General features: G+C 35.1%; 2 protein-coding genes across 2 annotated transcripts; both read right to left on the reverse strand.

Moving 5' to 3' along the window:
• Window positions 1-763: 763 nt before the first annotated feature.
• Window positions 764-2,719, reverse strand: LOC102582812 (F-box/FBD/LRR-repeat protein At1g13570-like). The gene is made up of 4 exons (XM_006341676.2): window positions 2,569-2,719; window positions 1,523-2,329; window positions 1,269-1,433; window positions 764-1,169 (listed from the first exon to the last, which is right to left on the reverse strand). The coding sequence occupies exons 2-4, from the start codon at window positions 2,327-2,329 to the stop codon at window positions 882-884; spliced, it is 1,260 nt and encodes a 419-aa protein (XP_006341738.1). The 5' UTR covers window positions 2,569-2,719; the 3' UTR covers window positions 764-881.
• A 3,723-nt stretch (window positions 2,720-6,442) lies between these two features.
• Window positions 6,443-7,225, reverse strand: LOC107059603 (putative F-box protein At3g10240). The gene has a single exon (XM_015306300.1). The coding sequence runs from the start codon at window positions 7,223-7,225 to the stop codon at window positions 6,443-6,445; it is 783 nt and encodes a 260-aa protein (XP_015161786.1).
• Between the last annotated feature and the right edge of the window lie 5,200 nt (window positions 7,226-12,425).

Below are 12,425 nucleotides of genomic sequence, written 5' to 3' on the forward strand. Positions count from 1 at the left end.
AACTTGCGAAGCATGCACCTAAACGCATTAATGAACTTAGAAGTAGGAATTCATAAATTGTACATTCTGATGAATTTCTCTGAAATATTTGACATACAAATTTAGATGAATTGAGAGATCTACTAATAGTTGTCCTACTTTAGTTCTTCCAAGGACTTTTTGTTGGAAGAAAACCAATGGGGCACTATTCTTTAGTTCTTCCAAGGACTTTCTGTTGAACTTCCCAAGACTGTTAGATGGAACTAGTACTCCCTCCGTCAAACAATAGTTGTCAACAATCTTCAATGACAATAAATATAAATCTGGAAATAAATGTGTACCCTAATAACAAAGTAAGGAGGTGTGTACAATTAACTACTTTATATATCCTTGTACTCTGTAACTGTAATTAGCCAAGACATCGATTCAAACTCATGACATGACGTCGATATAAGTACAAAATGACAAATAAGAAATAGAAAACGACTAGCAGTATATCTATTTCTGTAAAAACATAAATGTCAGGAATGCAACCAATTTCTTTATTAGGCTTAGCCAACCACAAGTCATGAAGTAGGAAATTTAAAGAAGCAATTCAGGCAGTTCTCTCAAACTAATATTGTGATATGTATGTACGATTCACTGTGCCTCGAGACACTGTATTTGTGCCTCTATCGGCTGCAACACATTATGGCATGAAAATTACAATGAATAACAAAAGAAAAATGACATATTAATAAATATCATAGTGAACAAAAGAAGGTCCATCACCACTGCTACTAGCTAGGGGACGATAACACCATCAAATCTTATATACTTCATGAAGTAAGACTCATTTCATTGATCAGTCAACAACATTGTAATACCAAATTCATAACGAAACAGATTAGTCACCATAATAATTATAAATTATAAACAACTTGTACTTCAGGTGATGCACGCCGAAATGAGTTTAGCACAATGGGGATTGTGATTGTTCTGCTAGCATGACCACCTGTTTTCGAGGGTTGAATTAGCATTCTCTCCAGCATGGGAGACTTGGCCAACAAAAGCTTGATAAGCTGCAACTCAGGCTCTGAGCCTATAGTCTGTATTAGCTTAACTTCCCTAAGGTGAATAAATGTCACATCTGAGAAAGCTTCCAAATTAAGACATTCTAGTTCTGGAATTTCATCATCTTCATCAATCACCTAAGAAGGATTATAAACAACCCAACTCTCTAAACTTATTGAGGATAATAAGTATGAAACTACGAGAAATAGAAAGGAAAGAGTGGAATGTTTATGAACCTGGATTTCAAAATATTGCAGATGCAGGAAGCTTCTTAACAAGCAAAGAACACACAAGACGTTATCCAATCGCTTCAGAAGAATCGAATCTAAGCAAAGATGTTTGACGCATTTAAGATTAAAAGGGAGCCTTGCTGGTACTTTTTTTGCTACTGCAACCACAAACTAGCGAGAAAATACAAAATGACTCAAAGTCAAAACAATAATTTAATCCATCTATGATTACACTCAATGAAGTGATAAAGCAAATTTACCTTAAGACTAAACCGATTCAACTTGAGATGTTCAAGAGCAGAGAAAGACTCAAGAAAACTTCCTGTCCCCACGTGATATTTCATATGCGTAAGTGAAAGTTTTGCAAGATAGGGGGCACTTTTTAAACATATAAATCCTTCATCTTCGATGTATTCAAAGGATCTCAGCATGGGAGCACTAATTTCAGGGTCATCGATGGCAACACCATCGCACACCAACTGCTCGAGCAATGGACAATTAGGGATTAAACTTTCAAGAACTATGGAAGAAATTGTGACTTCAGATAATTTCAGGCTAATTAACTTGTGAAATCCTTTAAAGGCAGGAGGAACAATCTGTATTTCACAACCAGAGAGAGACAGATACCTCAATTGCGAACATGTAAAAAAAGAAGAATGCATTTTGTATTGGCTACACCCACAGAATGTAAAATCGAGATGCTGAACTCCATTCCTAGAGAGGAAATATACCAACTTGTCAAGCTCAGGACGACCTCTTCCATTAGTATAAAGGGAGAAGATAAACTTAGAAATTGGTCCGGCATGAAAGGTTAAAAGGTGATATAAAATTTTATTAAATTGAATTGAAGAAGATCTCAAGTCCTCTACTAGCCAAGGTGCTATGTGGAGTTCCAATTGAGGAATTCTGCACCACTTATATCTCCATTTCGTGGATAAGATGTTTGTCCGCACCACATCTCGTAAAGGCAAAAATTTAAGAATATCATGAATTACATTCTCAGGAAGGCTACTAAGTACATCCAGAGCTACACTTTGACACGCAATTTCTTTGCCATTAGGAGACATCTGCAGAAAGTAAACAAGAATAAGAAATATCCAAACAATCTACCGTACACAAATGAAAGAAAAGGTTGCCACAACAATACATACATCAAATAGTGTAAGGTATTATTAAGATTTATTATAAAATTAAATACAACATGAAATTTCTTTTTAGCTCACCAGAAAATCAAATAGAACACAACGAATGATGATAAACAAATAAAGGAAGAATCGAAGGGGTGAAGTTTTGGAAAAACACTTACCAGGCTCTCAGTTAGAAACCCTCTTCTGCTCCTGAGTTGCTTATGGTGATAGAGATGATAGAGTAGAGGCCACTGAACTAATCTTGACCTATTCACTTTCCCCAGAAAAAAAAAAGTGAAGGGGTCATTCAAGTGTTGGGAATTAACAATTTGTTTCGTTTAGATGATGGTTACCTATTACTCTCCCCTTGTCATTGTTTGACTTATCACATCCATCAAAAAAATATTAGTGAAAATTTTTACACATCATTTATTATTATATTTTCTTTTTTTTTTCTACCATTTCAAAAAAATATCAAATATCAACAACCTTTTCATTTTAGTATTTAGTATAGTATATGTGATATTTTTTAATATTTAATTAATCAGATATTTTATTTGATGTAGGATAAAATGGTAATTCAACTTTACATTTTGAAAAAATCCACTTTTAATAATATTAATTGTTGGTGTAATATACCACAAATACAATAAATTACAGTTGAAAATAAAATGACAAAATAAATAAACAATTTTTTAGGCTGAGGCGCGGATATCTCGCACTCTTTAAGGAGATTCAAGCTCACTGCGGCATAATCTACACCGATCCAGCAGTATCACTCTTAACTTGTCCCCTTTAGGATACAACAGTCCAACAACGTCGTACAACTCAAGCAACTCTGGATTAGTTGAAGAGTCCAAAGCTCCACAAAAAAACACACATTCCTTCAACATATAATTATTCTCTTTTGTATAGTGAATATAGTTGAAGACTTGGAATATTTTCTTTGTCTCAACTCTCTTTCACTACACTTACCTCACTGTACACTACAATATTTTCTTGTACTTCTCTTCTTTCTTGGGATACTTCACAAAGGAAGAAACATCACTATTTAAAGGCGAAGAAGTCTTCCATATAATTAATGAGTGGAATGAGGGATAGTAATGTGGGTAGATAAATGTGATAGATGTTACATGAGTTATAAGAAACTAATGGTCATATGAGTTACAAGAAACTAATGACCATGAGAGTTACAAGAACTAATGATCATATATGTTACAAGAACCAATAGTCATCTTCTACCATAATTTATACTCACTAACATATGCACTTAATATTTTGTTTTAAAAATAAAATGCATATACACAAATATTCTCCCACTCATTTTAATATTAAAATAAGAGAGTTCACCAATTTAGTTTGAATGTAGACTATTGTGCATAATAAAGGTGTCCTCTGCATAGAACCTTCACTTAGTAAAACAATAATCTATACTCCAAAGTCAGTGGTGGTCTCAGACTTGAACTACCACTGCTTAAGGGAAATAAAGTATCACTGCTTACACATAATAATTAAGGTGTTGACATAAGCTTTCAAAGTCAACACATAACGGCCTTGTGCCATCTCGATTTTCATGAGCATTATTGAGAACAAACTCATTCTCATCTCAAGCGGCCTACTTTCACACTCACATAGGTGAAATCTGTCAAGGGTGCTCTTATAATTTGACACCCCACTCATACGAGATACAAAATTTCATTAAGAGTTCGAAGACTCAACCTCCACAAATCATTATAGGACAAATGCAATTACATCATAGGGATTGAACAAAACTAATAATAGTGCACTTCACAACAAGTGCACTATTATTTGAAATGGTTTCGGCTAGTGATTTGATATAAAGCCGATGGAAAATGGTTCCAGCTAGTGATTTGATATAAAACCAATAGGAAATGGTTCCGGCTAGTGATTTGATATAAAGCCGATAGAAAATGGTTTTAGTTAGTGATTGACATAAGGCCGATGGAAAATAGTTCCGGCTAGTGATTTGATATAAAGCCAATGGAAAATGCTTCCGGCTAGTGATGTGACATAAAGCCGATGGAAAATGGTCCCAGCGAGAGTTGATTCTCATGTTTTGATGTATTTTTATACTTATGATTGATTTATTGATTGAGCACGGTTGATGTGTTTGATATTTGTGATTTAACTACTTGAGACGTGTTGATTGTTGACTTGGGACTGTGAATATTGAGCCTTATGAACTGTTTATTGTAAAACTATTAGGTTGGGTTGATTTTTCATGCAGGTTGTAGTTTGAGGATGTTCGGTTGGGATGGAAAGGAGTATCCGATTTCGAGCTAGGTTGCCTAGTTTATTAGTTTGCTTGTTGGGTACCATGTTGTTGGTACTCACTCCTTGCTTCTACACTTGTGTACGTTCTGAGCCCGGTACCGTGTGATCGTCCTTCTTCTCTTACTTTCCAAGGCTTATCAAAGGATCATTGAGAGGTAGTTGCTTGTTAGTTGTCACCCCGGCGAACCATCGATCTTTTCCTTTATGTTATGTTTTTTTCTATTTGAGAAACAAAGACTAAGGACTTGTATTTATCTTCCGAATTCTGTTTTTACATTAGTGGCTTGTACAAATGACAACCAAGTTTTAAGGTGTTAATAGAATGAATGAGTTTTCCGCCCTTGTCTTGTTCTTGCTTTATTTTTTTCCCTTTTTCTTTTGTTTCGTTGGGTTGAGGCTGATTTGTCTTGATTGGAATAGAAACGTGTCATCACGTTCATTTTTTGTCCGTGACAAATGGTATCAGAACCCTAGGTTCATAGGTCTCACATGTGTACAAGCCAAGTATAATTAGAGTCTTGAGGATCGGTATGGAGACGACTGTACTAATATTCCAGAGGCTATGAAGACTGTTAGGAAAATTCCAATTGTTCATTATATCTTATCATGTGTGGTTACCCTCGCTTGTGCTGAGTTGCCGCATGTTTTTTTGGCAGATGCCAAGGACTAGAGCTTCTGTTTCTAGTGGTAGAGAAGAGACAGTCCCGATGGAGTTATTGAAACCTCAGCTAGGGGTAGGGGTAGGGGTAGGACCCAAGCTAAAGGTTGTGCTTGTGGAGTAGCACCGGTTAGAGGTCGTGCCTGTGGAGCGGCACCCGCCAGAGGTAGAGCTAGAGAGGTTTCTCTTAAGCCACAGGGTGAGGTTGCTGGGACCAGGTTCCTCCCGAATTTGGAGCTCCTTTGTTTCAGCAGACTTTATTGAGGATGTTTGGTGTATTAGAGCTTTTCTCGGGGTGGTGCTTCAGGCTCACCACATGGTTCTCAGACTGGGCTAAGAGAGTAAACTCTAGGTCAACGGAAGACTCCGGTATACAGGATCAAGTGGGTCAGCCCCAGTGGTCCTGGCACCAGCTATAGGTGTTCAGATTGCTCCTGCGGTTAATTATTCTGATGACAATTAAGAAACAGTGCTATGAAAGGATTTAGAAGATGAAACCACCTTAGTTTCAAGGTGGTAAGAGTGAGGATGTTCATCAGTTTTTTTATAAAAAAAAATAATCAAATTTCAGTTTGAAAGTAAGGTTCTAAGATTGGGTATGGTCGAGTCCCGGTTCGCAAGTCAAGGTCGAATCGGAATTTGAAAGTCAAATCTTTGATCGAAAGTCGAGTCGAGTCAGGTATTGATTCAAAAGTTGGGTCTCATCGGTTGTTGGTTGTTGGGATCAGGACCTAATTTTAAAGTTGGGTCTTGATTCGAGTGACGGGTTCGAATTCTGAATTGGTCGATTGTAGCAACTATGTTTGCTACAACAACTATGACAGTTGTTGCAACAGTTATGATAATTGCTAAAATACCCAAATTAAATTAAACTAATAATAATTGATAGGTCCGCTCTTTCTTCTATCTTTCAAAATAAATAGTTGAATTACAACAACAAAAAAATAAATTAACGAATCAAATTAACATCAAACAAAAAGTAATTCATGTATTACATTAATCCTCTCAAAATAACCTTCCACATTACAATATAGCTATCCACTATAACCTTTTACATATAAAAGCAATATATAATTCAAATATAATTGTCTTGTTTGTAGTTATACTTGGTGATGAACACTGCCAATATTTTCCAGAGAGAAGAGAGTTTCACTATAGGTACAAATACTTTCAATCTGGCCAGGAAATTCTTGGACCTCAAAATGTCTCCAACTCTTATTCTTCATATCATAAATATAAAAAACCAAAACATCATCATGACTTCTCGATGTTATGTGTATTGCAAATACAATTTCTTCAGCACCATACTTGCGAATCATAAACGGATCAAAGTAAAACTCATTAGGTTCCCTTTCTAAAGGAATATGAAGTATCTCATGTTTCCATTCTTCGTGTTCTTCAAAAACCCATAGATAAATGTCGTTACCAAACAAATAATCTGAATATTTCATCATTCCTAATTTTCCATTCACTTCTATTAGCATATTGTCACAATCGATAAAACTACGACATAATTCAATCGACATTGTGATACTTGTGAAAATTTCTGATTTAACATCAAACGCAACTATACAATAGTCCGGAGCAAGGCTAATCCGATAGATAATCCCACTAATGCAAATACCAGATATGTGTCCTGCAATATAATAATCATGTTCGCCATATTTAATCATTTCCCTCCATGATTTATCTATGCCTAAAGTGAAAACCCATGCTCTAGATAACTTTCCGTTAGTTTCAATAGTCAAAACAACTTTATACTTGTTTTCTTCACGCTCAAAACCTATTGAACATATAAAGTCCTCGCCCTCATGAGGAACATCAGGAAGAAATCTTACTTCTCTAGTAGCGGGATTGCAAATGGCAATAACTTCAGATCCCATATACAAAACAAACCATTATCCGACTCAAAATGATAATAATAATCTAAACGACAGTTAATAATTCGATCATACAACTTACTAAAATTGTCAATTTGATGATACTTGGTGGCATTTCGATCTTCATCATGATGAACTTCTATAGCGTAACAAACGTCGTCTATGCATGCAATCAACTTAATATCACCACGATTGATCTTAGAATAATTGGAGATCCACAAAATTTGGTTCCAACACAATTGAATTATGAAATTTTGAAACACACCTAAAACGCATTAAAGACTTAACAAGAAGCTGTGAGAAAATTTGGATGGTAACATCTTGAGGAATTGAGTCTTCTGCCATCTTTGACGGCTGAAGTTGTCCTAATTTTAGGTTTTATAACTTGTTAAAATGCCTATTTTGTTTACTTGTCTTAGTAGATATTTTCCTAATAAATTCCACTAATAGGGCCATAATCTTCTAAAGCCCAAGTCTACCAGTCAAAACGAGGACAATGTATCTGTCCATAGAGCAACTTTCACATATAGCAAACACAAAAATCATATTTGTATGTTATAGTTATAGTTTGCATAATTGCGCTCCATAGCAAATATAAATATGTATATTTCGCTATACATATACAAAAGAAAGAAGTTGTATATAATTTGTTTCTGTTTCGGTATACATATACAAAAGACCAATTGCATAATCTGTGTTTGTATAAAGCGAGAAAGAGAGAAAGGCAAAAGAGAACTAGGCATGGGAATATTTGTATTGTATAATTATAAGTGTATAGAACGAAGATATATGTATTTGCATGTGTATATACAATTTTCTCTCGCTTTATACAAATAGAAAAGCAATTTATACATCTCTCTTTGTATAAGTGAGAGAGGTGAGAGAGAGACTGGCAAGCGAGATCTGGGAGAGTGGCGAGCGAGATTTGGAGAAGGGAGAGAGAGGAATGAAAATATATGTATATATACAATTTCAATTTTCTCTCTCTTTATACAAACACAAACGCATTTTATACATTTGCGTTTGTATAAAAAGCGAGAGAGGCGAGGGAGAGAACGAGAGTGACGAGCGAGATGCACCAGGAGAGAGGCGAAATAGCAACAGTTTGCTATGGGGTACAATTAAATCAAACTATGTTTATAGCATTTAATTTGAATTAATAGTTTGCTATTATATACAATTTTCCCTCCATATGATGTTTCATTTTATTTGAGTAGTCCATAAATCCTTAACATATATCTTACTATTGTATGAGATATAGGTCTAATAATTGTATCAGATACAATTAACTGTTAATATCAACATATATCGCGTATGTTCTTATACATCACGTAAAGTGATGTATCTGATCGATAGGAGAGAGAGGAGATTTTTGTAATTTTTTCAAATAGTAGGAAATATTAGAAAATATGGTAAAATAAGTTGTGTATTTAGGTAATTTTTCCTTTTTTATTGAGAAAATTCCAGAAAAAAACAAACATAATAGACATAATAAGGCTTTATAGATATAATTTCGATAATTGCGCTCCATAGCTATAAATATGTTTGCTATGGAGGTTGCGATTTGTATATTTCGCGCGTGAATATACAAATAGAGTAAGTATATACAAATTCTCTATTTATACATTTAGAAATTTTTCAGAACTCCATTTGTATATTCCACTTGCCAATATACAAACAAGGTAATTTATTGTGAATTTTTCATAAATCGTGTAAAAATAGCTAGGTGTTGAGATGTGGTAGTCCACCGTGAACTGTAGTATAAGGTAAATAGTTTGCTAGAATGTGATAAAGTACTTAACAATAAAGAAAAAGAGTTTTACGCAGAAACCTCATTGCTCAAGGGAGTAAAACAACGACCTGTCACATAGAATTTCAAGTTGTTTTCACTAATATCAAGCAAAGTGTGAATACAAACTCGGTTGTTGGTTCACGAGTCGAGTCCTGATTCAAAAGTTGGGTCTCGCATCGGTTGTTGGGTGTCTGGATCAAGTCTGATTTGAAAGTCAGGTCTCAATTCGAGTGACGGGTTCGAATTTTGGATTGGTCGATCTTGTCCAAATTTGACTGTCGGTGTCAATTCTTGGGTCGAATATCCTATCCAGTTTGAATGTCGGGTCTCAAGTCGAAAGTCGGGGTCATGTCCTAGTCAGATTTTGGATCAATCATCGGGGTTGTATCTTAGTACGGGTGTCGGGGTCATGTCCTAGATCGATTATATGAGGTTGGTTTTCGGGTCAGAAATTATTTTCCTAAAAAGTAATTTTGATTCTCTAGCTAAAAACAAAAGATACTTTTTGAAAAATATTTTTAAAGGGTGGTGGATCAGAGCTAGCTATACATGCACTTTGTTACAAGACCACCTACAGAAAAAAGTGAGTAGGAGGAAGAACAGCATACCAAAGTGGTAACAAGATAGTGAGCTACCCATGCACTCCGTCACAAGACCAGGATGTTATAAAGCAAGAAGACTTACTAAATAATGAAGCTACCCTCCATTAGACAAGATCCGACAAAAACAAACAACGACCATATATCAGCCATGCAATTACAAGTCAAGAATTACATATAAGAACCCTCATTTTCATGTAATGTATACAAGTATACAACCATGTCAACAATCGAAACGAGCCTGTGGATCTGATACCAATATTGTATTTGCACGCTAATCGGCTTGTGAGCCATCTTCTAACACTCTTTTATTGGTGAACCTGATTCAATAATATTTCTCAACGCGTATAATCACTAATTCTTAATGTGATTTGTTTGACTAAATATATAATTTTAATGGAGAAGGCTCAAAAATCTCCTTTTTAACATATTAAAAATAATTCATGATTTGCTTTTGTTGTAGTTGTGCTTCATTTTGAGTTTTGAGTCTTTATTGTTTACAGATAGCAAATCAGGGAAAATTGTAGAGTGTTATGTGGAAAGATGCTCATCAGACAATCCCTGTATAGTTGAATACACTGCTAATTTTACGTGTATTCAAGTTTAGTTCTATAAATTAAATCTGCAGTGCTCACTTTGTCAACATCTTCAGTCTCTTGCTTCTGCTTAGTTAACGATGGTAACTGCCGCATAAACTTCTCAGCAGTTGCACAGGCCTGAAAACCCCACCAAAATTTTACGAAAAACTAGTTCTATAACAAATGCAGCTCATAAGTAAAGACAAAGAACTCAGAGAATGTTTCCCTTACTTGAGGAATTAATATTGATATAGAAGCATCTACAAATTAAGTTGAGAACTATGCCATTTTTTGCCGACTACAAGGGATTCATGATCAAATATCACACAAAAAAAATTTAGAAACTTCCTTATAAAAGACTCCGGTGAACCAATTTAAACAAAGGAAATAGCAATTGAAGTATTCATCTGCTCAAAAACCATGATATTTCAAAACAAACATAATACTAGGTGAAAGCCTAGTCCTTCATTCACATTGAGAAGGGTGAGTAAATAAATTATGGAAACAAAATACTTTATTTCAGAGAATCAATTTAGAGCCATTTAAATTGTAAAAAGAAGCACCATCAGTGAACAAGTCGAAAATCAATTTTGAGTATAGCACAGAACTTAGAACTTAGAAGCAACATTTATTTTCTAATACAATATGTGAAAATGTCCAGATGTGTAAGCAGTTCTTTCTAACTAACTGTCTGGCATCAATTGAGGTATTCATCTTTTCATTATAGAGTTGACTAATTTTCAAGATCAAATTATTGATTTGTGAGTACATTAGGTAAGAATTGAATTAAGATCATATTATCCCGGGATCTGATTTGAAAAATAGAAAATTTAAGCTTATTCACAAAAAAGTTAACTCATCGCTCAGCACAAGCGGAGACAAGGTAGAGAATCAATAGACAAAACTTATTGTTGATATGTACATCACCCCATTAATGTCAATAGAGAAAAGAAGAAATAAAACATAGAGGAAAAACAAACTAATGAAAAGAAGAAAGAAAACACAGAGGAAAGAGTATATTTTTTGGTTTTGGAGAGAATTATATAAAAAGAGAGAAGACAATTTCTCTACCAACTAGTATAGATACCTATATTTAAGCTAATACCCTGAACTTATGGGAAAGAGCTGCAAAGTTTCTGAATGGACTGGCTTCATCGTGGTGTTCACGATCGTCATGTCAGGTGGTTCATCATTGTTTCTTAGAAGAGGAGCAACTGGCCTCAATCTTAGGTTCATCTTTATACAACAAACGAAGTCCAAACTCCTTCATATCTCCAGTGCAAAATATTCTAATGCGTCCATAGTCATTTGGTGTTTTTTCATTTGCCTTAGATTTATCCAATAAGCCAGTAAGAGGTACCAAGAAAAAATGAATAGTAGGTCCAAAATGATGATTTGAATGGTTGGATAAGGCACGTTTTTGGGTGATACGTGTCACCGGCCTCTCATCATAACAAATCAAGTGAGCTATGGTGTCAATTATATCGTCAGAGTAACATACAACAAATCCCAAGAAGTAATCACTTACACACCAATTTTCAGGCAATTTGACTGATATACTTCTACCACCTTCCCGATGGTGGAACCAAATTGGGATATTCTTCGACCAACTCATAGACACTCTTAGTGAGAAGGAATTTGAAGCAGAGATATCATGCTGCAATAATGAGATATTCTGAAACAATGAATTACAGATCGAATCATTACTCCAATCTGCATTTATTGTATCTAATTGCTGGGGAAATTCTGGCAGATGAGTAAGCTTCTTGCAATCTGTTAAATTCAAGGATCGAAGAGAACTAAGTTGGCCTATGCTTTGAGGCAAATTCACAAAATTTCTCATGATATAGTTCCAAAGAGGATAAACATCCAGTGTCTTCCGTAAGGCCTCCATCAATAATGCAGAAACTGAAATTTATATGTGCCGATGAGCGTAACCTTTCATGCACGCAAGGGAACACAAAGTGCACTCCATCTTCTGGTTGATCTGTTGCAAAACTCAATGATTTAAGCTTGTGTAATGACCCTCTTGGTCATTTTTGTGTCTTGCCTTCTGTGTGTCGTTTAGAGCGTTCCTATAGCGACCCCAAGTCATTTACGACTTGTCGGGACTGACAGTTCGGTCACCTGGTCGTTCGTTTGGTCTTGGTGTGAGTTTTTGTGTTTTGGAGCTTTTGAACCTTGAACGATCATTTTTTATCAAAAGTTCAAGAAGATGACATCGGAATCCAATT

The sequence above is a fragment of the Solanum tuberosum genome, unplaced genomic scaffold (assembly GCF_000226075.1).
Source record: "Solanum tuberosum cultivar DM 1-3 516 R44 unplaced genomic scaffold, SolTub_3.0 scf00027, whole genome shotgun sequence".
NCBI classification, from domain to species: Eukaryota; Viridiplantae; Streptophyta; class Magnoliopsida; order Solanales; family Solanaceae; genus Solanum; species Solanum tuberosum.